Below are 26,402 nucleotides of genomic sequence, written 5' to 3' on the forward strand. Positions count from 1 at the left end.
TGAGGAATCTCATACTGTTTTCCAAAATGGAAAACACACACCCACCCTCTCCAACACTTGTTGGCTCTTGTAGTTTTGACAACAGGCATACTAAGAGGTGTGACATGATACCTTAGTGTTTTTTCTTTTCTTTTCTTTCCTTTCTTTTTTTTTTTTTTAACCTGGGATTGAATCCAGGGGCACAACCACTGAGCTATATCCCCAGCCCATTCTATTTTTTATTTTGAGACAGGATCTCTGTAAGTTGCGGAGGGCCTTGGTAAGTTGCTGATGCTGGCTTTGAATTTGCAATCCTCCTGCCTCAGCCTCCCGAGCAGCTGGAATTATAGGCATGTGCTACAATGTCTGACCTCATTGTGGTTTTAATTTGCACAATTTGGTTTTAATTTCCTTAATGATTTATAGTGTTGAGTACTTTTTTCATGTTTCTTAAAAATATCTTTTCAACTTCTTTGACCATTTTAAAATCAACTGATTTGTTGTTGTTTTTCTTTTTTTTTTTTTCTTGGCCATTGAATTGAATTCCTTGAATATTTTAGGTCTTAATCTCTAATCACATATATGATTTACAAACATTTTTTTCCCACTCTATAGGTTGTCTCATCACTCTGTCAAATATTTCCTTTGCTGCACAGAAATTTTTTATGTGTTTGTTGCAATCTCATTTGCCAATACTTGCTTCTGTTACCTGTGCTTCTGTGATCATACCCACAAAATCTTTGTCCAGACCAGTGTTGAAATTTTTCCCCTTTGTTTTCCTTTAATAGTTTTATTACTACTTTAGGTCTTATGTTTCAAGTGTTGTGTCTAAATCTTTACTCAGCTTAGAGTTAATTTTTGCATATGTATATATTTACCATTTTGGATGTAATATCCTTTTTTTCCAATACCACTTATCAAGAGATAATCTTTTCTACATACATTTTTTGGTCCTTCATTCTGTCAATTAATTATGAAGGCCTATATTTATTTCTGGGCTCTCCAATCTATTTCATTCATCCATGTGCCTGTTTTTTGCCCATAACATGTTGTTTTGATTGCGACAGCTTTATAAGTAGATTTTTGAAACCAGGAAATGTGATATTTCATGTTTTTTTTCTTTTGCTTAGCATTTCTTTGACTATTCAGGGTCCTTTGTGGTTCTATAAATTTTTTTAATATTTTCTCTAACTTTTTCTGTAAAAAAATATCATTGCAATTTTGATGGTGATGGCATTGAATCTGTATATTGCTTTGGGTAGTAGGGATATTTTAACAATATTAATTCTTCAACTTCTACTATCACTTTTGTTTTCAGTGTACAGATATTCTTCTCACATGGTTGAATACTTTATTCCTAAGTATCTTTTGCAGTTATTATAAATGAAATTGCTTACTTGATTTCTTTTTCAAATAGTTACTTGTTAGTATATACAAACATCATTGACTTTTGTATTCTGATTTTGTATTCTGCTACATCACTGAACTTGTTTATTAGTTCTAATAGTTTTTTATTGTTGTTTTGGGGATTTTTAGGGTTTTTATATATATATATATAATATCATGACATCTGTAAACAGTGAGAATTTAACTTCTTTTCCAGTTTGAATGTATTTTATTTCATTTTCTAGCCAAATTGCTGAGGCTGGTTCTTCAAGTCCAATGTAGAATAGAAGTTATGGCAATGGACATACCTGTCTTTTCCCTGATCTTGGAAGGAAAGTTTTAAACTTTTCATCATTGAGTATGATGTTAATTATGTACTTTTCATGTGTGTTCTTTATTGTGTTGTGATACATTACTTCTATATTAAATTTTTTGAAAGTTTCTATAATAAAGGAATGTTGAATTTTGTCAAATACTTTTTTTCACATCCATTGAAGTGATTGTATGGACTTTGTCCTTCATTCTGTTAATATAGTATATGTTGATTCATCTTTGCATCCCAGAGCTAAATTTCCCTTGATCATGGGGAGTGATTTTTTAAGGTGCCGCTGAATTTGGTTTGCCAGTGTTTTCTTGAGGATCTTTTCATCTGTGGTTATCAAGGATATTGGCCTGATATTTTCTTTTCTTATAGTGTTTTTTTAATCTGGATTTGGTTATCAGGATAATTACAGTTTTTTCAAATGAATTTAGAAGTATTGATTTCCTCTTTGAATCTTTAAAAGAGTTTGACAAAGGATCGCTATTTGTTCTTCCTCCTAGGCCCCTTGGTCTCCTCCTTCCCTTTCCTCTTCTGTGCTGAAATTTAACAATGCTAGGCCATGCTCTACCCCTGAGTTACACCCCTAGCCCTTCTTCTTTAAAAGTTCAGTTGTATGCACTGAATTCATCTGGTTCTGGACTTTATGGGATATTTTTGAGTACTGATTCAATCTCCTTACTCATTGTTTATCTATTCCGATTTTCTATCTCTTCGTAGTTCAGTCTGCAGAGGAAATTTATCCATTTCTTCTGTGTTAACCATTTGTTGGTTTACAGTTGTTCATAGTAATCTCTTATGATCTTTCATATTTCTGTGATTTCAGCTGTAATATCTCTTTTCTCATTTCTGCTTTAAATCGTCTTTTAGTTTTTATTAGTCTAGCTAAGGTTTGCCAAATTTATTTATCTTTTTAAAAATGAGAACTCATTGGGCTGGGGATGTGGCTCAAGCGGTACCATGCTTGCCTGGCATGTGCTGGGTGCTGGGTTCGATCCTCAGCACCACATAAAATAAAGATGTTGTGTCCACCGAAAACTGAAAAATAAATATTAAAAAAATTCTCTCTCTCTCTTCTGTCTCTCTCTCTCTCTAAAAAAAAGAGTTTAAAAAAAGAGAACTCATAGTTTTGTTAATTTTTCTATTGTCTTTTCTAGTCTCTACTTCATTTATTATTTTCTCTGATCTTTGTTATTTCCTTCTTTCCATAACTTTGAACTTAGGTTTTTCTTTTTACTAGACAGTCTGCATACTTTACTGAAAGTCTCATGAATGGGCCCCAGAATCTTATTTATTTTTGCTGATTTCATACATATATTTCACATAGGCAATCTTTTGAGTATATTAATGTCCTTGGCATCAAGTGCTTCATTTCCTCATGAAAACAAAAGTTTTTCTTCACTGAAAATGTCTCTTCATGTTATCTTGCATATATGAATTTTTAAAAATTGTTTCTGAAGCTTTTTCTGGGCTTCTAAAGTGTCAAGTCCACTTGTCTACAGCTGCTTTAATAGTGGCATCATTGATCTACATTTTCTCATAAGCAATTTTGTTCTTTTTCTAGTCCCTAAGGTTTAGCATTAGGTTGTTTTGTTTTGATAACTTTCTTTTTCTTCTTTTTTTAAAATATTTTTTTAGATATTTATGGACCTTTATTTTATTCATTTATTTATATGCGGTGCTGAATCAAACCCAGTGTCTCACACATGCTAGGCAAGTGCTCTACCACTGAGCTACACCCCCAGCCCCCCTTTCCTCTTTTTTAATGTGAATGTTTATTGTTAGAATCTTCTCTTTCAGCTCTCCTTTTGATGCATCCAATAAGTTGTAGACTGTTGTATTTCCATTTTGTTTGTCTCATTTTTAATTTTCCTTTGATTTCTTTTTGATTCATTGGTTATTCAGGAATAATGTTGCTTAATTTTCTCACACTTGTAAATTTTCCAAGTTTCTTTCTGTTTCTGATTTCCAGTTTCATGCCATTGTGATCATAAATGATACCAATATGATTTTGATCTTAGATTGATATATATATATATATATATATAAATTACTATAGACAACATATATATTAAACTCTACCTGTATCTTACTCTAGTTTTTAAAAAAATTTTCTTTAATAACATTTAAATTCTTAATGCATTCCACTTGTTGTGACAAAGATATGAGCTAGAAATATCTGTTCAATTCATTTAATATTCCTTATTATTGTCCTCATTTTAATTAATGTGTTCTTTATCATACCATAAAATAGTTTGTATCTTAAGTTTTTTAAGACTATATTATATTCTATTAATATTTCCATTTGTTGAGTATTAATTTATTTTATTCAGTGTGGTTTTACTAAATCATTTGATATTTTATAGGCCAAGTTTCTTCCATTTCTTCTCTTTTGTCAATTTTTCTTGATTTTGACAAAATTATTTTTAGAAATGTGAAAAAGTAAATAGTAGAGAAAACGTGACCCTAGATGAATATACAATATTAAAAATACTACTTTCTATTCAAAGTTATTTATAAATTTAATGTAAGTATAAAAGAGTTATCAGTAAATTATATTATATAATTTGATATAAATTTTAATTCATTGTCTAATTAGGTCTTAGTGAAGTTTTATAATTTTCTTTAGTCTTAAAATTCTTCATTAAGTTTATTTCTATGCGTTTTATATTTTGTAGCTTTTGATATAGTTTGATTAGATATTGTTAGTCATGGTAAACTACATTTTCAAAATTATTTTCTTTTATTATTCAATATTGTACTAAGCACACTTCTCTCTTTTCAATTCAAATATATTTCAGTAATAAATCTTGTATTTTTACAGTAAAAAATTATATAACCTATAAGCAAATAAGTTTATATTCTCATTAGAAATCTTTTCATCTTATGTATTATGTTTTATTTTCTTGTAAAACTTCTTAGATAATGACTAGTAGCAACTATAATAACACATTTCTTTTATTTCTTACATTAATGGAAACATCTCTGGTATTTCTCCATATTAGTTTTTTCTAAAGTCAGTCTTCCTTACCATATTAAATATGTGTCTGTAATTTATTATGGTTGTAATTTATTAATATGATTATTTAAAAATAATCATAAATAGATATTGGATATTAGCAACTCTACTCCTGGATCTTTGGAGATGGTGATTAATTTCTAAATTTTAGACTTTTCTTAAGGAATCTTAGGGTTTATTTAATTTTCAATAGATATATTAATTTATTTTAGAGGCCCAGGCTGCCTTTAATATGTCTGAATAAAGAACCTAACAAACACCTAAAGCAGCTTAATCTATTTTAAACACATTTATTTATTCAACATTGGTGGCATTTGTCTGTACATTATTGGTCTTTCCAACAGTCTTCTGACTAAGTGTGAATCACTCCTATTACCTAGTGCTTATTTTTCAAATTTGCTAACAAATATGCTCCACCATAACCCTGGCAAGTAGTTGCTAAAAGTATCCCAATAATTCTATTAGAGAAATTAATTTAGTCCAATGTGAGTAACTCCAAGTGAAACCATGTTAATTGCAACTGTTTACAAAATACCCATATGATAAAATTAGAATTCTGGACATCTGTGTTAAGCTCGAATCAAAACAAACACTAAAATATATCGCTATTTATTTTTCTATATTTGTCAACAGAAACTTAACTTTAAGAGAGGTTCCAAATGTAATATTATAATCCCTTTACTTTATAAAGTAAAAAATTGAGATTCAAAGATTCACCCACTTCCATTTCATTGACCAGGATTTACCAGGACTTTCATTCATAAAGGAATCCTCTAGGATGCCTCCACTCCCCTCGTGGATTCCATATGAAGTAGGAGTCAGGGCTTTATGTTCTAACTCCTCTAAAATACCCATGTACATTTAAGACTAAATTTTATCTGTAGCTCTGGCCAACTAACCTCAAACTGCATTTCCCAGAAAGGCTCCTTTGCCTTTGTCTCTCTTCAGCATTTCACAAACTGTAGCTGTTCTGAGTTCTGAGTGTGACTGCAGCTCAGCTTCTTGGGTCATTAAGCATCTGATAATGTTTTCTCAACCTCCTGCCCCTAGTGGCATTTTTCCCCCCTTGAGCTCCTAGCCTAAGGCTTTTCAGACAACAACGATTTTTTATTTTTGTCTCTATTGACTTTTTGAAATACTGTGCTATAATAGTAATATCAAGTTTTTAAAATTTAATCATCAATTGAACAGCACAGATATGTACAATGAGCAAAAGTTCATCCCTCCCCAAGAAAAGGAAGGAACTGTAGAATGAAATTGACCAAATTATGCTTTGTACATACATGAATATGCCACAATGAATTCTACCTTTATATATATCTATAAAGCATCAATTAAAAAATTGAGTAAAATTAAAAAAGTACAATTAAAAAAGTAGAGTAAAAGAAGAAAAAAAGGGTGGGGTGAGGTGGGGAGGGAAAGAGGAAGTACTGGGGACTGAGCCGAGCAAATTATGTTCCATGCATATATGATTATGTATAACTAAAATGCAATAATAGCAAAAACATTAAAAAGGACATCCCTCCATCCACCCACAGAGACATGTAGCCCATATTATCCTCAAGTTTCAGTTAACAACTGAACTGTTCTTATTCCAAAGTTATAAACATATTACATAAACACATATAACCCACAATTGCATCAAGCATGCAACTTTGTGAAAACTATAAGTTGTTCACTCATCTAATATTTTTTTTCTTTATTTGTTTATTTTTATGTGGTGCTGAGGATCGAACCCAGGGCCTTACCTGTGCAAGGCAAGTGATCTGCCATTGAGCTACAGCCCCAGCTCCCATTCATCTAATATTTTTAAACTTGCAATCTATTGTTCTTTCTCCCAACATTCATTATTCTAGATCTACTCAACACTTCTGTACTGATTTTGAAATATTGATATAGTAATTTTTACTGGTTTTACTGTGTTTTTAGTGTAATTAAAGAGTTAAAACTGCATAGATAACTATAGAATGTGCAAAGCTAGACTGAGGCGTCTTCAGTAATTATAGATCTGCTTACAGATGAATCAACTGAGGCAGAGAGACATTAAATGTCCCCTCTGAAATTACACAGCTTCAGCAGTGAAAGGTTGGAATGAAAACACAGGCTTCCAGAATTTCAGTCATCTGGTCTTTCCACTTCATCAAATCATAATTCTCTCAGAAGCCTCTAATCCCTTTACACCACCATCCCCCTCCAGGGAGCTCCATAGTTGCCCTGGTTTAATTGGTCTAGAACCCACTGTACTTCAAATAACAGAAAAAAAGGATGTCTTATTTTGCCAAATAATAAATTGATGTCACCTTATAAGTTTACTGTAATAATTTTTTCAGTGTGAAGGTTGTTATGTGTAAATGAAAAACAGTGTTATGAGAAAAAGCACAAACAGCTCAAACAACTATAACAACAAAATAAATTCTGTCTCAATTTTTTAAAGACTAACACTTAACTAACATCATACATGTTTTCTAACTTTGCTTTAACTTACAGAATTTGAGTCAAGTAGAAAATATTTGAATGTTATATTTCCCTACTAAATTGTTTCCTATATATGGTGTTCTCAGATTACCTCAGCACTATTTAAATAAAACATTTATTAACCAATTCATTCAAATCTCAGAGCTGTTGAGTACTTACAGATAAGTTTCCATAAGCCAATAAATTTCAAGTGGAGTATTTTATTGCTGGGTAAAGTGACCAGGAAATAGAATAAAATCATGGCTCCATGTGTTGAGAGATAAAAAAAGAAAGCTCTTAAATTAAGAATAAACAACTTCAGAAAGATCTAGGTTAGTTTTTCCTTTTTTTTTCTGAGAGAGAGAGAGAGAGAGAGAGAGAGAGAGAGAGAGAGAGAGAATTTTTTAATATTTATTTTTTAGTTTTCGGCGCACACAACATCTTTGTTTGTATGTGGTGCTGAGGATTGAACCCCGGGCCGCAAGCATGGCAGGCCAGCACGCTACCGCTTGAGCCACATCCCCAGCCCCTAGGTTAGTTTTTCAAGGAAAATGTCTTTTTAGTGGCCAAGAAGTTTTCTTTTTCTTTTTTATACTTCATCCCTCTTTCCATCCATCCATCCATTCCACACACCTGTATCAATTACAGAGCTAGGCCCTCAGGGTTTTCCTCTCTGAACTTTGGTTCTTGATGAATGGGCAAAGTAAAACTTTCTAAATTTGCACTCCCCACCCCTTTGCTCACACATCCATTTCATTTTATACCTGTTCACTGGAAGCAAAGATACCTTAGGTTTTCATACACTAACTTTCTTCAATCCAGTTATAATGTGCTTCTGACCTTTTGGTGGCTGGCCACATGTGTGTCTCAAGTAGTACCTTCTTGGGGAGGCCTCTTAAAACCACATAATCTGAAGTAGTCAGCCACCAGTTAACAAAACATCAACCTGTCTTATTTTCGTTGTAGCCCTTGTTTCTGATATTTTCTTATGTCCTTGTTTAATCTCTCTCTCTCTCTCTCTCTCTCTCTCTCTCTCTCTTTCTCTCCCCCTCCCTCCCTCCCTCCTTCCCTCTCCCTCCCCCCCCCTCTCTCTCTCTTTCTCTCCCCCTCCCTCCCTCCCTCCTTCCCCCCCCCCCCCCCCCCCCCCATGAAATCTCTGTGAACACAGACAGGTGTCTTTATTGTTCCTGAATCCTAGAACAGTGCTGGGCACACAGTTGGTTTTCATTAAATATTAGTGAATAAATGAATGGATTCCTAATTGATTGACCCTGTTTTTCACTACTGTGGACACTGATTCATTCATAATGAGAACTTCTCGCATATATGCAGATTATGGGAATTTTAAACGATGACTTAAAATGGTTTTGAAATATGAGAAACAGCTGCCCGAGAAGAATTCCATCATTCACAGTGATGGAAGGATTCTTCTCCCAAGGATGCAAGAAAATGCTTTTCCTATTTTTGTTGGTTTGCTCAGAAACTGGGAACATCTGGCGTCGGGAATATAGAGAGTTGTTCATTTTAGAGTGGAGTCTTAGTAACTTCGGGGATTGGGAGTAGGAGCAAAAATGCCCTAAGAAAATGAAGGCAATATGGAGGAAGGGGAGACTCCATGCCCTTTTTTATAAAACTGGTCCTTTGTTTCTAAATCGAGTATTACTTAGGGGAAGCTTCCTAGAAAGTCCTCAGTCGGTGTTGTTACTAAATAAGCAGACTCTGGCAGCAGTACCCCCTCCCCCAGAGCGCTTGTCTGGCTCCACCTAGTTTAGGTTTATTCAGACCCTGGAAGTTGTGGTTGCAGGACCGGCTTTGACTGCTTTCTAGAACGTCCTTCTGATCCCTTTAAAGGTGGGGATCATGACGGAGGATGCGGGGGAAGAAGGCGGGAGCCGAGGGCTGGAGACTCGCGGTTGACATAGTAACTTCAGCTTGGTTTCTCTTGCTCTCGGTTCTCAGGCTCCATAGCCACCCTCGGCCCCTCCTGTGCACTCTGTCCCGGAGCCCTGGCCGCCTCCCAGTGAGGTCCGCTTAGCCAGAGAGCTCAGTTCAAGGTCCCCTTTGCGCCCCCCTCACCAGTGACTTCTCCTCCGCGCGGAGCCCAGACTGCTAGGCGTTTGCATCCCCTGCCTCATCCTCGCCCCCTAGGCATCGGTTTGTCCCGGACCAGTTCGGCAGTTAAAGGGGCCTCAAGGTACCAGGTTCCTGTTGGAACTGCGGACCCCTCCTCCAAGAACAGGGCCCAGGCCAGTGGAGCGTTTTTGCCATGAACCAGAACCCTGCCTTCGTGCCCCGGCGGGGCGGCTCTCCTTCGGCGGCTGCCGGAGCCGGCGCGCGGCGCAACGAAAGCCAGGACTATCTGCTCATGGACTCGGAACTGGGAGATGATGACTGCCCGCAGCTCCCGCTGCCTCCCTACGGCTACTACCCCTGCTTGTAAGTGCGGGTAGCCAGGCGGGGCGGGCTCTGGGTGCACCGCCGGAGGCTGTACGCTCAAAGGGGTGTAAGAGCCAGGTCGGCGAGCGCGCTTGAACTCGCGTGTGTGCCTCTAAGGACTGGTGACTGTAGCTCCGCGCGAGCCAGGGCTGGGACCTCAGCGAGTAGAGTGGTAAAGGCGGCTCTGGGTTTGGTCTTGGTGAGCACGTAGGGGTCTGTTTGCCCAGAAGATGATACCACAGAGTACCAACCGCATTACAGGTGATCAGGTAGCTGGTCAATTTCTTCACCGTGGGTAACTTTGCGCCCCCAACAGATTCAGTATTGCTGCGCAACAGGCATGATTGAATAGGGGGCTGATTCAACTGTGCTGGGGGCCCCCGTGACAGTCTATGTGGGAGAAGTGACTAGACTCTAAGGGTCCTTGGAGCTGCCTTGATGTGTGCAGGGGAACTCCAGAACCCCAGCGCGGGCGCTCTCCCAAGTTGTGCGTCTCAGCCCTTCTGGCGGTGCACACATCTTTGGGGCAATCAGCCAGCCAGAAAGTTCGGAAGTGTGAGTGTAAAGGGTAGACCTGCCTTTTAGCCCCCAGACATCCTCCTGCCCATTCTGGGCGTTGGGGTTAAGCCAGGGAAATAGAACCACATAGGGCTTTTGCATTGGCGGTGCGAAGCTTTTACTGAGGACGTCAGAGGAGATGAGTCTGTTAAGAGTGCGGATCCAGAGACCCCCGAAATGTAGGAGGGAGGACATTAGGGTCCTTTATAGTGGCCTCTGAGTAACTGCAAACCTTTAAGTATCTAAACTTTGGGGAGGGAGGGGTTGTGGACGGGCAGAGGGTGGAATGGAGGACAAGAAAAGTTCTCACTTTCCCACAGGCTATGTGACTGACCACGCATGCAGCTGGCAGACAGCATTTCTGCCTCTTTGCCCCTTTGATGTATTGGTTAGGTCAATTTCCTGACCTGTCACATCCATCCACAAGCTGTTTCCTGAGAAAAGCGGTTCTCATACATTTGAATCAAATGGGGTATAATTTCTCCTTTTCCTAGTGTACAGGTTGCAGAATCACATTGGTTATACAGACACGTATATACGTACAGCAATACTAGTGTCTATTTTATTCTGCTGCCCTTCTTATCCCAAGATCATTGTATTGTCATGAGCAACTAATAAAAATAAATAAATAAATAATACTTTACAGGTGATTAGTGAGGAAATTTCAAAGTATATAGAGAACTTTAAAGAATCATTATCTTTTTCACATTACATTCAATCTCCCTTTTCTCAGAATTTAAACTTAGTTAATATTTTAATATCTATTCCTCCAAATAAATAAACAGTATTCATACACACACACACACAAAAAAAAGAAAAAGAAAAAGAAAAAGAAAGAAAAGCGGTTCTCACCTCTGTAAACAGCTCTAGGTTGGAGGGACCTTTCAGCCCGATGGTCTCCTTGCAGACCCTTGCGGTGGATGGGCATACCTTTCAGCGCTGGTCAGTGATGCCAGAGTCAAAGCCAGCTGTGAGTCCCTTGTGCAGTACGAACTGAACCCCAGGAGACGGGACCTCTAATTTTTCTCCAAGATGAAAGAAAATAGTTGGAACTGGTTTCATTCATCCATGTGCTGTACAGTTGTAAGCCTTTACTACAATTTATCCTTTTTTTTTCCTTTTTAAAAAGATAAAAGTCACATAGCGAAGAATTCACCCATTTTAAATAGAACAGTTCAGTTTTGTTTAATTCATCCCATTAAGTGTGGGAATCATCACCAATATCTAATTCCAGGACATTTTCATCATCCCCAAAACAAAATTTATACTTGGTGTTAAGTTAGAAAATATTTCTAAACTCATCATATAGAATTTTTGAACCTTAATGGACATAAGAATTATCTGGAGATTTTGTTTAAATGCAGATTCTGAATCTCTGCATCAGAAATTGTGCCTTTCTAACAATTGTTCAGGTGACAGCAGGCTAATATCCATGGATTACATTCTAAATGGCAAGAAGATACATACCAAGAAAAAAAATAATAGAAAAACAAATCTTGTATATTAGGAATGCAGCTCTTTTTGCTTTGAAAATATATTTCTAAAACATAGATGAACTTTTAAAATTGGGTTGAAATTGAGTTCTACTAAGCCTCAGTGTTGTATGCTTGGTAACATTACTTGTTGGGTTAACTCAATGACTTAACACTGTTGGTCGGTCCTTCCTTCCTTCCTTCCTTCCTTCCTTCCTTCCTTCCTTCCTTCCTTCCTTCCTTCCTTCCTGTCTTTTCTTCTTTCATAAAAAGTAGATTATCTCATGAACAGAACCTTTTCTTTTTTATTTTATAATCTCTATTGTCACTTGTTTCTGTGTCTGTGGGAAAGAATGATTTGATTTTAAAAACTTGTGGTTGTAGGTCAGCAGTGAGACTATATAATTAATTCCAAGTTGTCCTGAAAACTTTCCCCCATGATTTCTTCAAATGTGGCTTACTGCTTAATTGAAATATATATATATATATAATATATATAATTGTCTACCATTTCTCTCCTTTAGTTCAGGAATCCCACACTATCCTTAAAAGAATAGAACTGATAGAGGGATGAATGGAAATATTTTAAAGTGCTTCAGTTCAACTCATGGTACTCTCTGTGTCATGTTTAATGTACTATAATACATTTAAGTGTGAACCATGTTCCAGAATTAGAACTCGGTGTTATCTGAATCTATTATTACCCAAAGTTTCTATAGATACCTTTCATCAACTGTTTTCTTCGATCAGAATTTTATTTTATTTTTCAGGTGAATAATCAAATAACTAAAAACTTTTAACCAATAGACTACAATCTATGATGCATGAGAAAAAGTTAAAGAAAATTCCTTTCTTCTGGTAAAAAGTATAAATAAACTCTCCCATACGTATTTAGCTTGTGATTTAGGCAATTGTGCATATTATTTGTAATAGTGGCAATCACCAGTGTACTTTGGATACGGTATGACTGTTTTCTCAAGTCATGGAGGTTTTCCCTTAGAAGATTCAAATCATTGTAAACTGTCATTTCTGTGGCATAAATACTGTGACTCTTGTTAAAATATTGTTTCACAGTTCACTTCTGTAGGAAGATTTTAACATTTTGGGGGTTTTTCTACTGAAAATCGTAGTAAATTGTCTTGTTTGAGAGTAATTACATAATCTCAGGTCTGAATAGGATAAAATAACATTTTGAAATGATGCTTAGAAGAAGAATTTCTCATGTTCTTTTATTCCAACTTTCAATTAGAAATATACTCTATTATAATCAATTTTAAAATGATGATTATCAGGAAAGGTTCAAGTCCTGCTAAAGTCCCAGGAGGTATATCAGAGTTCCTTTATTTAAAATTTTAAAAATATATCTCTAGACTATTACTTCTGAACATGATAAAAAATCTCAGACATATCCACTAAGGACTTCTAAAAGAAGAAGAAATGAAACAGTCCGATTGAACTTTTACTTGGGAAGAACTAATTGATTAATTTTGAAAAATTAAGCAGTAAATTAAAGGTCTGGCAATATAGTAGACTAAGATAATTAAAAAAACTTGTGATTATAAACACCAAGAAATACTGGTGTTTCTGGATAAAATATTTTAAATGATTTAAAAACTTTGCTTAATTTTCAAAAACTAAAGGGAGTACCATGTGCAGGAACAAAACAGTTAAAATCCAGAGTGTAGTTTGTGAAGTAATGCTGTGGCCAGTCTGGGAAGTAAGAGGCCTCAGTGACTAAGGCACTTGGAGTCTTATATCCATATGAGACAAAAAAAAAAAAAAAAAAAAGTAAGGCCTTGTTTTCAAATGGAGCAGAGAGCTGGTACTGAGACATTGCTTGCATAAAACTAGAACCATATTCTATTGAAGAGTTAGGCTAGAAAATTATGCCCACCAGCACAGAGTGAGATCAAGAAACTACCAGTAAGAAGAAAAAAAAAATCTTCCCTGGAGAATTTTGTTTTAGGGTTTATATGCACATGCCATGTGAGGTTTTATTTTATTTCATTTTTAACTAGACCTAGAAAACCTCAAACTAAAAACTACCCTTGGGACTCCTAGAAGAGTAAAACACAAAGCATGATGAAAGAATCGTCCCAACCATGTAGATGGCTTAGAATTTTCATGAATAAAACAAGCCCTGCTGAAGATACATTCACTGTAATCAATGATGAAACACAAGGAAACAATCCACAGAGAGTCAGTGGACAATACAGTCCATGTGTATCAACATAAGGTGTAATATCACTGTTGGATCCTTAGCGACTTGAGATAATGTAACAACATGAAAGGGAATATAAAATAAATATGTATAAAAATGCTGACAATATAAAAAATGTAAAAGCCTAAGAAAAAGAGTTGCCTTAAAAATAGACAAAGAGAACATTTATAAATGAAAAATATAATTCTTAAAGTAGGGAAAAAACTCAATGGAAAGATTAAAATGCAGATTAGACATAGCATAACTGATGATACTGTGAAAAATGCAGAGACATAAAGAAATGGAAGATATAAATATTGTTAAGAGTCATGAAATTGGAAGTAGGGGTTCCAAAAGAAGAATGGGGGAAATGTATCATTTGAATAGATAATGGGTGATTTTCTAGAAATGATAAATTCTCATGTTCATAAAGTACAATATTAGTGTATACATAAAAATAAACCATTTAAACATATAATTTAAATTTCAGAACATCCAACGAAGATGAAAGGAAATATTAAAAATTAACCAAAACACAGGGACTTGGAAGAGTGAGTTTTAAAATTTAAAATATTTAAAATGGAAATACACTCATATGTATTTTGATATACAGATTATATCATGCATAGCTTTCAAGAACTATGGTTTTTCTTTTGCATAGAAAGCATTATTTATTGATGTAGAATTGTATGCAAAATCAGTGTTCCAGGCTGATAGGGTTGCTTTAAATGTGGATGTGGACAAACAACTTTACAGGGTCACATCACTGAATCACAGTCTTAAGAGAAACCCAGAACCTAACTCAATCCTCTATTTCACATGACGAAAACAAACAATGTTTTTTTTTTTTTTTTAAATATGTCATGGATCTTTTAAAAATTTTATTGACTTCAGGGGCTTTTGGATAACCTGAAATCCATTTATAGACCTTTGGACCCAGATTTCAAAGTTCTGATTTAGGAGAGATACAGTAACCTAATATTAGAAACCACCGGTGAATAAAATTCACAAAACACAGCCTTCTTTATTCCAAGCAAAATAAACTCAGACTTGAACACATTTATGTATTAAATAAGGGAATGAAAAATTCAAACTGTAGGTTAAAATTTTTTTTCTGACGTTAATTGCTGAGAGAGCACACTGTTCTCTTAAGAAAGTTTAAGGTTGAAGTTTGAGTGTGGCCTCAGACCTATGAATCATATTAAATTATTTTATACTTTTTATCTCTCTTACTTTTTTGGTAATTATGTTTTATAAAACATCTGTTTCACATTTTTTATATTTGTTTGTTTGCATATCTAGCCCCATCACAATAGAATGTAAACCTCCAGAGGTGGAGGCGTCCTTCATCCCCTGTACTTACCAAACATAGCAAAGAGAAGGTTTCAGTTGATTTGTACCTCAGCAGAGATATGTTACTCCTTCTCAATATTTGTTCTAATGAAGAATAAAGTGGTGCTAGCTTCTTTAAAAGAGTAACATCTGGTTCCTCTCAGGTGCAAGGAAGATTGTCTACACAGAAAGACATATTCTTATATTCCAGCTGCCAGTCACTACAATTTGTTTTCTTCTGGGGAATCTTTCTGTCAATCTTACTATTGCCACCAACATGCCACCTTTTAGCACTGTAGTTCTGGGCTCATCCCTTGAAGTCTCCTGTGCACTCCTAAGATGAACCTGTATCTTCTTCACCAGGACCTGCTACCTATGCAGGGATACTCAAAGGAAGTAGATGGGAAAAACTCATGGCTGGCTATATCTGCTCTTCTATCTCATTTTGGAGTCTTGAAGCCCCTTAAAAAGAACTGATGCTGGTCTATCCCCATTCCTGCCTCATCTCCTCAGACCATCCTCAGTGGATTTATCCCTCCATAATACTAATGCAGATAAAGGAGAAGTACCTTTTCCCCTTTTGTCTTCAATGTGAGATCTCTTTCAAACTCTGTTTCTTACTTTAGGGTTTCCTTCTTTCCTTTGTGTTCATTCATTGAAGCAAAGAGCCCACTTAACCACAGATGTGTGGTTTTGCTTGCTGACCCTAAAGGTATAGTTACATCAGAGCATGACAGCCCAGCAGCAGTATAGAGGATTTCCAAATAAAAGAAAAGTGCTCATTTTCTTACAAGATATAGTCATCAAATGATAAATAAAATCAATCAAAAATCATAATACCATGATTGTAATACATATGTAGTAGTTTAGAATTCAATGAAAGTCTCAATATCCATTATGTCCTTTGAAATAATTTATATAACCCTAAAGTCAAGACCTGGCCTTTGGCCCAGATAAATTCGGCATCTATCACTGGAAAAATACAATTCTCAAAATTAAAAAAACTCAATTGATGAATTAAAATTCAGATTATACATAGGAAAATTGATAATACCCCAAATTCAGACACTTAAAATTAGAAAGTGTAAACATTATTTCAAGGTTAAAGGTTTGCATTTTGGAAGCTGCTTCTTAGTAGAAAAACAAATGTAAAAACTGCCTTTGATAAAAATGCTTTGATTTTCATTCTTCATTTAGGAATCAACATCTCCCCCAGCCACTTGGATTAATGGTGGTTCTCTTATAATTGACTCTCTTGGAGGTCTGTGTTCTACATGATAGAAACCACCCATTTTGTTTCTAGACCTTCCCTGACTTGAAGCAATCATGTCCACTGGAGACAAATGATGGCATGACACATATTTTTAAGGTGCCAACATTGTAGGTTGTCGAGTGATTGCCAGATGTGCTTAAATGCTCACATTTATTCTGTAGCAGAATGTTTGTTTATCTCTAAGAAGACATTGCATAATTTTTTTCTTTAGACAGCTATGTTCCCTGAGTTATAAGAAGTAACTTCATAAGGCAATTCATCTTTTAGAGAGCAAAAATCATAAAAGGAAAACATTTTCTTGAGTCCATTCTTCTTTTCCTCCCTTTCATAAAAAATGCTAAATGTAATTGGATCCAGTTGGATAAAATTACCACTTGTGATTGCTCTTTGTTTTAGAATCTTCTGCTAGCTTTCAGTGTATGAAGAAATGCTCATCTATATGCCAAATTTCAATTAAACTTTGGCATCTAAAATTTGGTATGCTGCTCAAGACTCTTTAAGACATTGGGATTGACTGAATCACATTCCTTACAGAATGCCCTGTGGAGCAGCATATTAAAATCAGTGTTACAGATACCCAAACAACTTGCATGGTTATAGCATAACTGTTCTCTACCAATTCAGCTAAGTCATCGCCAACAAAGCAGAGAAATAATGTTAGCTAGAATTGTACACAGTTCAACATAAGTTGCTGTTTCTGTAGAGAACTAATCTAAAATATTTACATGTATTCGGGGCAACTAACATTTTTTGAATATCCACTCTGTAGTGGTCCTTTTCTAGTTGTCATACAAACATAATTTGCTCTTGAGAGCAGCCACTTTCCTATTTTGTAATGTCCACTTTATAAATAACAGTGTTAAAATTTATAGATGTTAGGCAATATGCAGGTTACATAGCTGGTAAATTGTTGTCAAGTTGGAAAAACCATCTCAATGCAGACTGTTCGGCATACACAGAGGCCTGGAAGTTTGTACAGGATCCCCTACCCTCTCAGCATTCCATATAATCATGCTGTTACCAGGCACTGCTAGATACAGGTGGGTTGTGCTCTTAGAAAGTACACAATTATTCCTTCCTCCTCTCTCTTCCCGCAGATATTTGGGAAACCACCCATTGGCCCTGATACACTGTTCTGAGGTCCCTATGCTGTGCTCATTATGTCTGCATTATACTCTGGGTGGGGGGAGGATACCAGAAAAAAAGTTATGAATAGCAGTACTGAGAGTGTTTAATCCTCATTTTGTCTTTTATTGAAAGCTTAAACATCTTTGAAGGTTATTCTACTTCTTTCATTAGTTCATTAATCTGTTTATTTATATAGCTCTGTTGGCCTTATATGATTATGTTCAGTCATAACAAAAATAGATTTGTTGGGGGCTTCTATGTTCTAGGCCTTCTCTAAGTACTTTATAGATATTCATTCATTTAATCCTTATTAAAAAACCTATGAGATATGTACTTTTATACCCTAATTTTTCTGACAAGCAATAAAAAAGTCACAGAAATAGCAGGGTAACTTGTCTCTCAATGTTACACAGCTAGTAGTTGGCAAAAATAGAAAGGAACAAAAGATTCTGTTTCATCATTTATCTCAATAAACAGTGAAAGAAGGGTTTGAAAAATTGCCAGGCTTTGTCACCAAAACCCAATTATGACAGGCTGGGTTTGTAGCTCAGTGGAAGAGTGCTGGCCTAGTATTTGTGAGGCACTGGGTTTGATTCTCAGCATCATATATAAATAAATAAAATAAAGGTCCATTGACAATTAAAAAATATTTTAAAAAATCCCTCACCAAAACAATAATGAGTATCCTAAACATTTTACCAAAGATCCACAAACTGACCATGGCTCTTTAAAGATTATCAAAGCCAAAGCTTTCTTTTACTCTTCATTTCTGTCATGTGGATGAAAATGCTTCTATGCTATAATGCAGGTCGTATTAGGAGAAACGGACTCAAAAGATAGTATGAGACTGAAGGTTTCATTGTAGTATTTGCATGGTTTTAAAAAGAACTTTGTGTGGTATTGCATTCTAAAACACTCATGGTCACTCCAGGGGAACTGGGCCATGCAAAATAACCACACAAGAGACAGAGATACATTTTCTTTGGGGGTGCTGTGACTGCTCCTCTGACCTTAAGGATCCGCACAAAGAGAGAGGGAGCACATGCTGACCCCTTTTATTGAGGAGAAGCCATTCAACTGAGGCAAGGGGTCAGGTTTCAAGGGGCTGAGTCTAGCTTCATGATGTCTGCTGTAAGCAGGTTGACTGACATCTAGGAAGGTCACACCCAAAGGCAGAGCAAGAGAAGGGGACACACAAAGGGCGTTTCCATGGAACATTCTATCCCAAACAGGGCAAGGGGGTATTATCACATAGGAACAGGTGAGCATAGCTCGACCCATAGGGCTGCAGGAAGGCATGCCCACGCATGAAGACGCATTTGGCTGCATTTTTACTACTCTCAATATCGGGGCTACCATCTACAGCCACTTAAAAGTAGCCAGATCATCTGGGATGCCGACAGTGCCTCAAACCCATCAGGAGAGAAAAACGCTGGTCACATGACATGGCAGCCTCCCACAGTGTGGTATTTATCTGGAGGTATATATCCCTAGATATACATGGGTAGTCATGTTGCCGTTGATGCCTGTTCATGGCAGGGTTCATGTTCCAGGGACAGTAGCTCTGGTTTCCAGCACAGGGAGAGTTGTCCTGACATGTGGGTCAGCTCAGATCCCTCACACAAAACCAAAAAGAGTCTTTTTCATGGGAATAGCTAGCAAAATTGTCTTGAGAGAATTAAAATAAGAATTGAAAATGGCAAGATTTCTAAAGTTGGCTTATTTAATCCTTATAAAAAACCTATGAGATATGTACTTTTATACCTTAATTTTACTGACAAGAAATAAAAAAACCCACAGAAATAGCAGGGTAAGTTGTCTCTCAGTGTTACACGGTGTTGAACTTACTGGTAAAACTCATTTTTGTTATTACTATGTTAACCTTCTTGGAACAGAATTTTGGACTGAGTAAATTGGGTGGTGGCAGGGGTTGCTTAAGGAAAGCTGATATTTGGGTGGTGCTAGAGTTCCCATATTTACCTAGAGGAATGGTTTGTGCAGTATCCCTTTCCTTGGAGAGGTATTCAGGGCCAGATACTATTCCGTTATTCCATCCTGAAGGATTCATTAATTTATTTTCAACAAACATTTGCTTAGGTTCCTTTAATGTACTAGGCACTATGTTTGAAAACTATGAACACATTATTTCATCAAATCTAAGTTTCGATTAGTTGTAAATAGCCATCATGATATTTTATGGACCTTCAAGAAACAAGCTCATACACACACACACACACACACAAGAAGAAGGAGAAAACTTGGGGGTTATTATCCATTAAACTATATTTAAGGTTATTATTTTATGTCTACCAAAATGGCTCTTTATATTAAATTAGATATAGATCTGGGTCATATATGTGTGTATTTATACATATATACATATAATACTCCTAAACATATAAAAAGAAAATATAAACAAAATAAATTCGTCACAGTGTTACTCAACTCCTCTACATTCAAAGGTGTTCTCTTTTGAGTCATTTTTCATCTTGGAATCTTCACTGCTCAGGTTTTACCACACACTGTGGGAAAAACGGATACTGGTGATGATGTATTCCTCTGTGACAAACAAAACACTGGTGATGATGAATTTCTTTCTTTTTTTTTTTTTTTTTTGGCTCCTCCTCCTCCTCCTCCTCTTCTTCTTCTCCCTTTTGTACTAGGGATTGAACCCAGAGGACTTAACCCTGAGCCCTTTTTTTTGTATTTTATTTAAAAACAGGGTCTCACTGAGTTGCTTAGGGATTTGCTAAGTTACTGAGGTTGGCTTTGAACTTGTGGTCTTCCTGCCTTAGCATCTAGAGTCGCTGGGATTACAGGTGTGCACCACCACATCCAGCTGGTGAGGATACATTTCTTTAAAGAATTCAAAGAACCCATAATAGACCAAAACCTTTTTTTTTTTTGGTGTTAGGCAATTAAACTGACTTTATAAGTATATGGAGCTAGCTTATTCTGACTAACAGTTCCAGAATGCTTCTAAACAAATCCAATTCACCATTGTTTCTTATGTACTCCCTGCCGTCCCCAACACACACATACATACTCACACATGTAGTTTTTTCTTATGCTTCAAAGCAATGCTTCACTACTATTTCCAGTTTTTATTTTCAAGCCACTGTCATCTATTCTGAAACTTCAGATGCCATTTTCTTTAATCTTTGTAAATGTACCCATTATAAAAACTATGTCATGGTAATGATTTGACAGCTGACTGACAAGGATTACAAGGAGGCTTAGATGATAAAACATATTGTCTTCCTAGGAAGTTAAAATAGAAAAATATGTGGCTTAGAATCAATGAAATGTGATGTTCTGTGTGCTAGAGCTAGGGTAAGTGACAGAGAAGAGGAGACATGAAAGATTGTAAGACAAATGCCATCCTTTATGGTCTAACCAGAATTTAAGAGGCTTGGGCTTTATTCTCTAGCTGACATGAAACCATAGATAACGCCATGTCAGTCCCTAGCTTTATTTACTCTAAATTGTTTGATTTTTAAAAGATATTTTTAGTTATAGATGGACAAAGTACCTTTATTTTATTTATCTATGTGGTGCTGAGGATAAAACCCAGTACCTCACGTGGAAGAGGCAACCGCTCTTCCACTGAGCTACAACCCCAGCTTGTTTGATTCTTACAAGAAACCTGAGTGGTACGTAAATTGCTTCCACTTATAAATGTGGAAACAGAAATTCAGAAAGGTAAAATTACTTGCTGAAGAATCAATGGCTCTCAAATTTTCTGAGTCAGTATTTGACTGTTTTGTTGATTGTTTTTGACCCTTAAGGTTTTATTCTTCTTTCCCTTTGTTCTTGTACCTCTTGCAAAGACTTTGTACACCCCCCAGGTATGGGTACTCTAGATAAAGAACTGTCAGCCTAGACCAGGGTTTCTCAAAGTCCGTGTTCCAACAGCACCTGGGAATTTGTTGGAAAATCCAAATTATTGAGTCCCACCCAGACATACTGAATCAGAAACTCCAAGGAGTTCATGCAGCATATAGTTCAGAGTAAACCTCACTCAGTACTTTAATAGCTGCCTGACTCAAGTATTCCATTCCTTGGGTCTTTATTGTTCTTATTGCTTAAATGGTGGAAGTATTCTCTGTCTCCTCCATATTTGGTAGGGAGCCCTTAATATGTGACTAGTGCAACACAGCAACTGAATGTATAGCATTATTTATTTATTTATTTATTTTTATTTATTTATTTTTTGGGAGGATTCAGAGCTAACCAATGGTGTGATTACTTTTTCTTTCTTTTTCTTTTTTTTATTGGTTGTTCAAAACATTACAAAACTCTTGACATATCATATATATTACATTAGATTCAAGTGGTTATGAACTCCCATTTTTACCCCAAATACAGATTGCAGAATCACATCGGTTACACATCCACATTTTTACATAATGCCATATTAGTAACTGTAATTTTATAAAGTTATTACATGTGGCTATAGGTTAACAAATGGGACTGTACCATTCTAGCCCCTTTATATGGATAAGTTTTTTAGATCTCTGGCAGAGGGAACACTAATAAAGGACATATTATATGCCAGGTACTAACCTAAGCAGTTTACACATATGAGATTCATTTATTATTTGTTATCTACATTTTACAGATTAGAAACTGAAAGCTCAGATTTATATAGTAACTTTTTGAAAGTCATATAGTTGGCAGAGCTGAGATTCAAGACCAAATAGTTTGACTCCAAAGTATATATTTGTAATACTTGTACTTTCTTAATTAAGGTAATTTTAATACTTCCAATATCATGTTTCAAAGAGGTCAGAAACAAAGATAAGGGCCTTTTGTATTTTAGGCTTTAACTGACAGCAGAAGGTAGCTACCTACAGGTAAGTAGGGATCAAGTTATTTTATTATTCAAAGTAGGATTTCTGATATGAAGATCTATGAGACAAAATTTATGTCAGGTGTTCTAGTGTTCTAGAATTTGGGGTTTCTCAGAAATAGGCATATTTATGAGAATATGCATAAGTAAAAAGAAAAGAGAACAGAAGAAGAATTTAAAAACATGTAATTTGCAAAGGGATTTACCCTGGAAATATTCTGGGATGAAGGATGAAGTCATATGCTTTTTGAATTAGAGACTGCCCCAAATTCCCAAATTCATATACTAAATATATAGCTACTCACTTAAATTATTGCAAGACCTCTTGAAATTGTGTGATTTCCCTTAGCATCCTCTTTGCATTTTTTTCTTTCTTCAGTTGCAATCTTTATTTTTAAATCCTTTGTCATTTTTTTAAATTTCAATGCTGGGGTTTAAATCCAGGGTCTTGTGTATGCTAGGCAAGGACTCTGATGACAAACTACATTCTTAGTGCTTTCTATTTTATTTTTGAGACAGTGTCTTGTTAAATAGCCCTGGTTGACCTCAAACTTGTGATTTTCCTGCCTCAGCTTCCTGAGTAGCTAGAATTATAAATGTGTGTCACCATGCCTGGATCATTATGTCTCTTCTCTTTCCTTCTGTAACTTGTTTTATCTATTTCAAGGAAGATTAGAGGAAAAAGAGAAGTCAGAATTAAGAGCAACCATAAATCAAGGCAGGTCTGAATTTTTAGGATCATAGGATATAATTTACCAAAGGTTTACTTTATTCCCCTAGGCCACCCACCCCATCTTTTTGTAATGGGCTTTTGTGAAGTGTGCCCCAGACAATTGATTAACAGGAATTAAAGATCCAAACTTTTTAAAATTTACTTTTAAAAAACATTTTATGTATATTCTTTAATATCTCTATATTTATACACAAACATGAATTAATATGTATGTATAAATATATATAAGTAAAGTAATATGTATGTATTTTCTGTATGCTCTTTTGTATATTTGTATTTATACATCATATATTACATATGTGTATTTTAAAATGGGAGCATATTTTGCCTACTTATGGTGCAATTGTTTTTCTTTCCTTTTTTAACATTATAAAGTTTAGGAAATTTATGTTTATCCTTAGAATCCTCTTGAGTTAGTCATCTTTATGTCTCTGTGGCAAAATACGTGAAAAAAAAAATCAACTTAGAGGAGGAAAGATTTATTTCACCGCATGGTTTCAGAGGTTTTAGGCATGGTCACTCAGTTCCATTGTTTATCGGCAGAGCATCATGACAGGGAGCACATTGTGGAACAAAGCTGCTCACCTTATGGTGGCCGGGAAGGAGAGAGAAAGAAAGGAAGAAGCTGGGGACAAGAGATCCTCTTCTGGGGCATGCCTTCCTTACCTACTTCCTCCAACTGGGTCCCACCTTCATGTTTCCACCACTTCCCCTAATGCCACCATCTAGGGAGCAAGTCTTCAATACATTTCAGATTCTATCTATAATACCTCTGATATTGACATGACTTCTCATATGTTTCCTGAGTAGAAGAGGGAGTAGTGGGACTTGTTCATAACCCAGCTGATACCATTTACATTCATGCCAAGGGAGATTTCCTCCCTTTAGAGATCTGCGAGATCACATGCAGAGTAGAAGGATAAAAAGCATGAGAACTCTGTTCTCAAATGCAATCAAGAGTCTGCATAAAATTTTTAAATAAAAAGAATTGATATGGAGCTCATGTATACAAAACAAGTGCTCATACCAATCTAAATAAACAACTGTTTCTCATGAACTTTATTCTTTATTTTTAGCTTGTAGTATATTGGAAAAAAGCAAATGAGAAGAGGGAGACAGACAGTACTTAAGACTTAATTTTCATTGCTGTCAACTTATCTAGTAGCTTTGTATAAAAAAGATGATTACTCAAATAGAATATTATTAGTATAGATGGCAAAGTCTCATAACCCTTAAACACACTTATAGTATTGATATTTTATTGGCAGCTTATTATAAGTATTGATAATAATAACAGTACCCTTGAGTCATCAAAAGAAAATTGGTCATTGCAAAGATAATTTAAGACAGGAGAGATGTGTGTAATTCATTTAGAAGGATTTTCCACCAATCTAGTTGATAAAAAATATTCATGCTAAAAACATGATACTAGACTAGAATGTTCCTTTCTGTGTACTAACTTACTGGCAACAATCAAATGTAATCTGAGCCCCTGTTGTGGGACAGCTCAGTGTACTGGTTCTGCAATCTGACTTCTGCCTTCCCTCTCCAATATCACTGTCCTCACCTTCTTTCTGATAATTGTGCTCTGCCAATGAATGGCTAATGCTTCTGATTGCTGTGATGTTTTCCCACTATTCCTCTGCCTAGATTACCCTCAACTTGTTTTTTATCAAGTTCCTCCCTTAGGGAATCCTTCCCTGAACTTTCTTCTGCACTTCAAGTTGTTTCTCTCCCAAGTTCTCATAATGTGCCGGGCAGATCTACCTTGTAGTGTTTACCACATTGTAGTACAGTGATTCATTTTCCCATTTGCTCTATGGGGCTTTTGGGTATTTGAGGGCAGGAAGTAGGGCTTAGTACTATGCTTGTTAGTTGTAGAACAGTGTGCCACTTATACTATCTAAAAATGTCTTGTGCATTGAAGGATGGATGAGTGAATCCGTCTTGCCAGCTCAAATGCCTGGGCAAGTGCTAAAAACAAATAAAGCAAGTCTGGTGTAAAGGCAGGAGGGCTAGGGACATAGACACTTTGAAAAGATGCCCTTCCTAAAATTGACAGCTTTGAAAAACAAGTTTTGGCACAGATGTGGAGAAATTATAACCTTCATACAATGCTGGTGGAAAGTAAGATGTTGCAGCCATTTTGGGAAATATACTGACACTAGCAGCTCCTCCAAAAGTTAAGCAGAGTTCTCATATGACCCAGCAATTCCACTCATAAACATAACACCTAGAGAAAGGAGAACATATGTAAACATAAAAGGCTGTACATGCATGTTCATAGCAGCATTATTAGTAATGACTAGAAAAGGAAACAACTCAAAAGTCCATCAACTGATAAATGAATAAATAAAATATATGGTATATCCATACATTAGGATATTACTCAGCAATAAGAAGAAATTAAGCTCTGATATCTGCTACAACATGGATGAACCTTGAAAATGTTATGCTGAGTAAAAGAAAACAGTTACAAAAAAGCCAGACTAGATATTGATATGAAATGTGTAGAGTAGGGAAATTTATAGAAAAAAAGCAGATTGGTGGTTTCCTAGGGCTGAACAGTGAAGGCAATGTTGGATGGTAATGAGGATGGGTTTTCTTTTTAGAGTGATAACAAAGTTCTAATACTCTGGTGACAATTAATAACTATGTAAGTATACTAAAAGCCACTGAATTGTGTATTTTAAAAGTGACTGAATTTCATGCTATGTTAATTATATGTCAATAAAACTGTTACCATTTTTTTTTTTAAATGACAATCTTCGCTTAGCTCTGGTCAATTGTTGTCATGAGGCACACTAGAGGCTTGTGTTCCTAAATGCACTGGTTTTTCTTTCTTTTTTTTTTAAGAGAAAAAGTAAGATTTTTTAATGGGATGTAATAATAAAGGGCCTAAGATGATGAAAGACCAAATGTAACTCCCAGACTGATAACTTATACAGAGTTAGAATGAACAGGTCCAGGTCAATGTCCATGAAACTCTAATTAGAAGTTGAACACATTTTGCTTACTCAAATGCTAACATAATAAAGCCTACCACTCCACTGATCCAAACCATAGCAAAAATATTATCATCTTGGTGTCATAGAGATTTTATTTTTATTTTATTTTATTTTGTTAGGCTGACAGATGTTATGTTTTCACAAGATGGCTTGCTTTAAAAATGAACTGTAAAAAAGATTGACTTGATAGTAGATGCTTTCAAGCTTATGGAGAAGTAAGTCTTAAACCATCACAGTGATAAAATCCTTTTCA

The 26,402-nt window shown here is 35.7% G+C and overlaps 1 protein-coding gene across 4 annotated transcripts in view; it reads left to right on the forward strand.

Moving 5' to 3' along the window:
* Trpc6 (transient receptor potential cation channel subfamily C member 6) overlaps positions 1 to 26,402 on the forward strand; it is a 173,822-nt gene that overhangs the window by 48,938 nt on the left and 98,482 nt on the right. For 2 of the 4 annotated variants that reach the window (XM_046466825.2, XM_046466828.2), the window contains exon 1: positions 8,958 to 9,593. The exons of 1 other annotated variant lie outside the window; for it this stretch is intronic. In XM_046466825.2, coding sequence (XP_046322781.1) covers positions 9,424 to 9,593 — 170 coding nt within the window. In that variant the 5' untranslated portion in view covers positions 8,958 to 9,423. Of the gene's footprint in view, positions 1 to 8,956; positions 9,594 to 26,402 lie in introns of those variants that run through there. One more of the 4 variants, XM_046466823.2, reaches the window with a different exon arrangement.

Source organism: Marmota monax, unplaced genomic scaffold (genome assembly GCF_021218885.2).
Source record: "Marmota monax isolate L192 unplaced genomic scaffold, Marmota_monax_Labrador192_F-V1.1 WCK01_AAM20220418_F8-fsc00045, whole genome shotgun sequence".
In the NCBI taxonomy this organism is placed as follows: Eukaryota; Metazoa; Chordata; class Mammalia; order Rodentia; family Sciuridae; genus Marmota; species Marmota monax.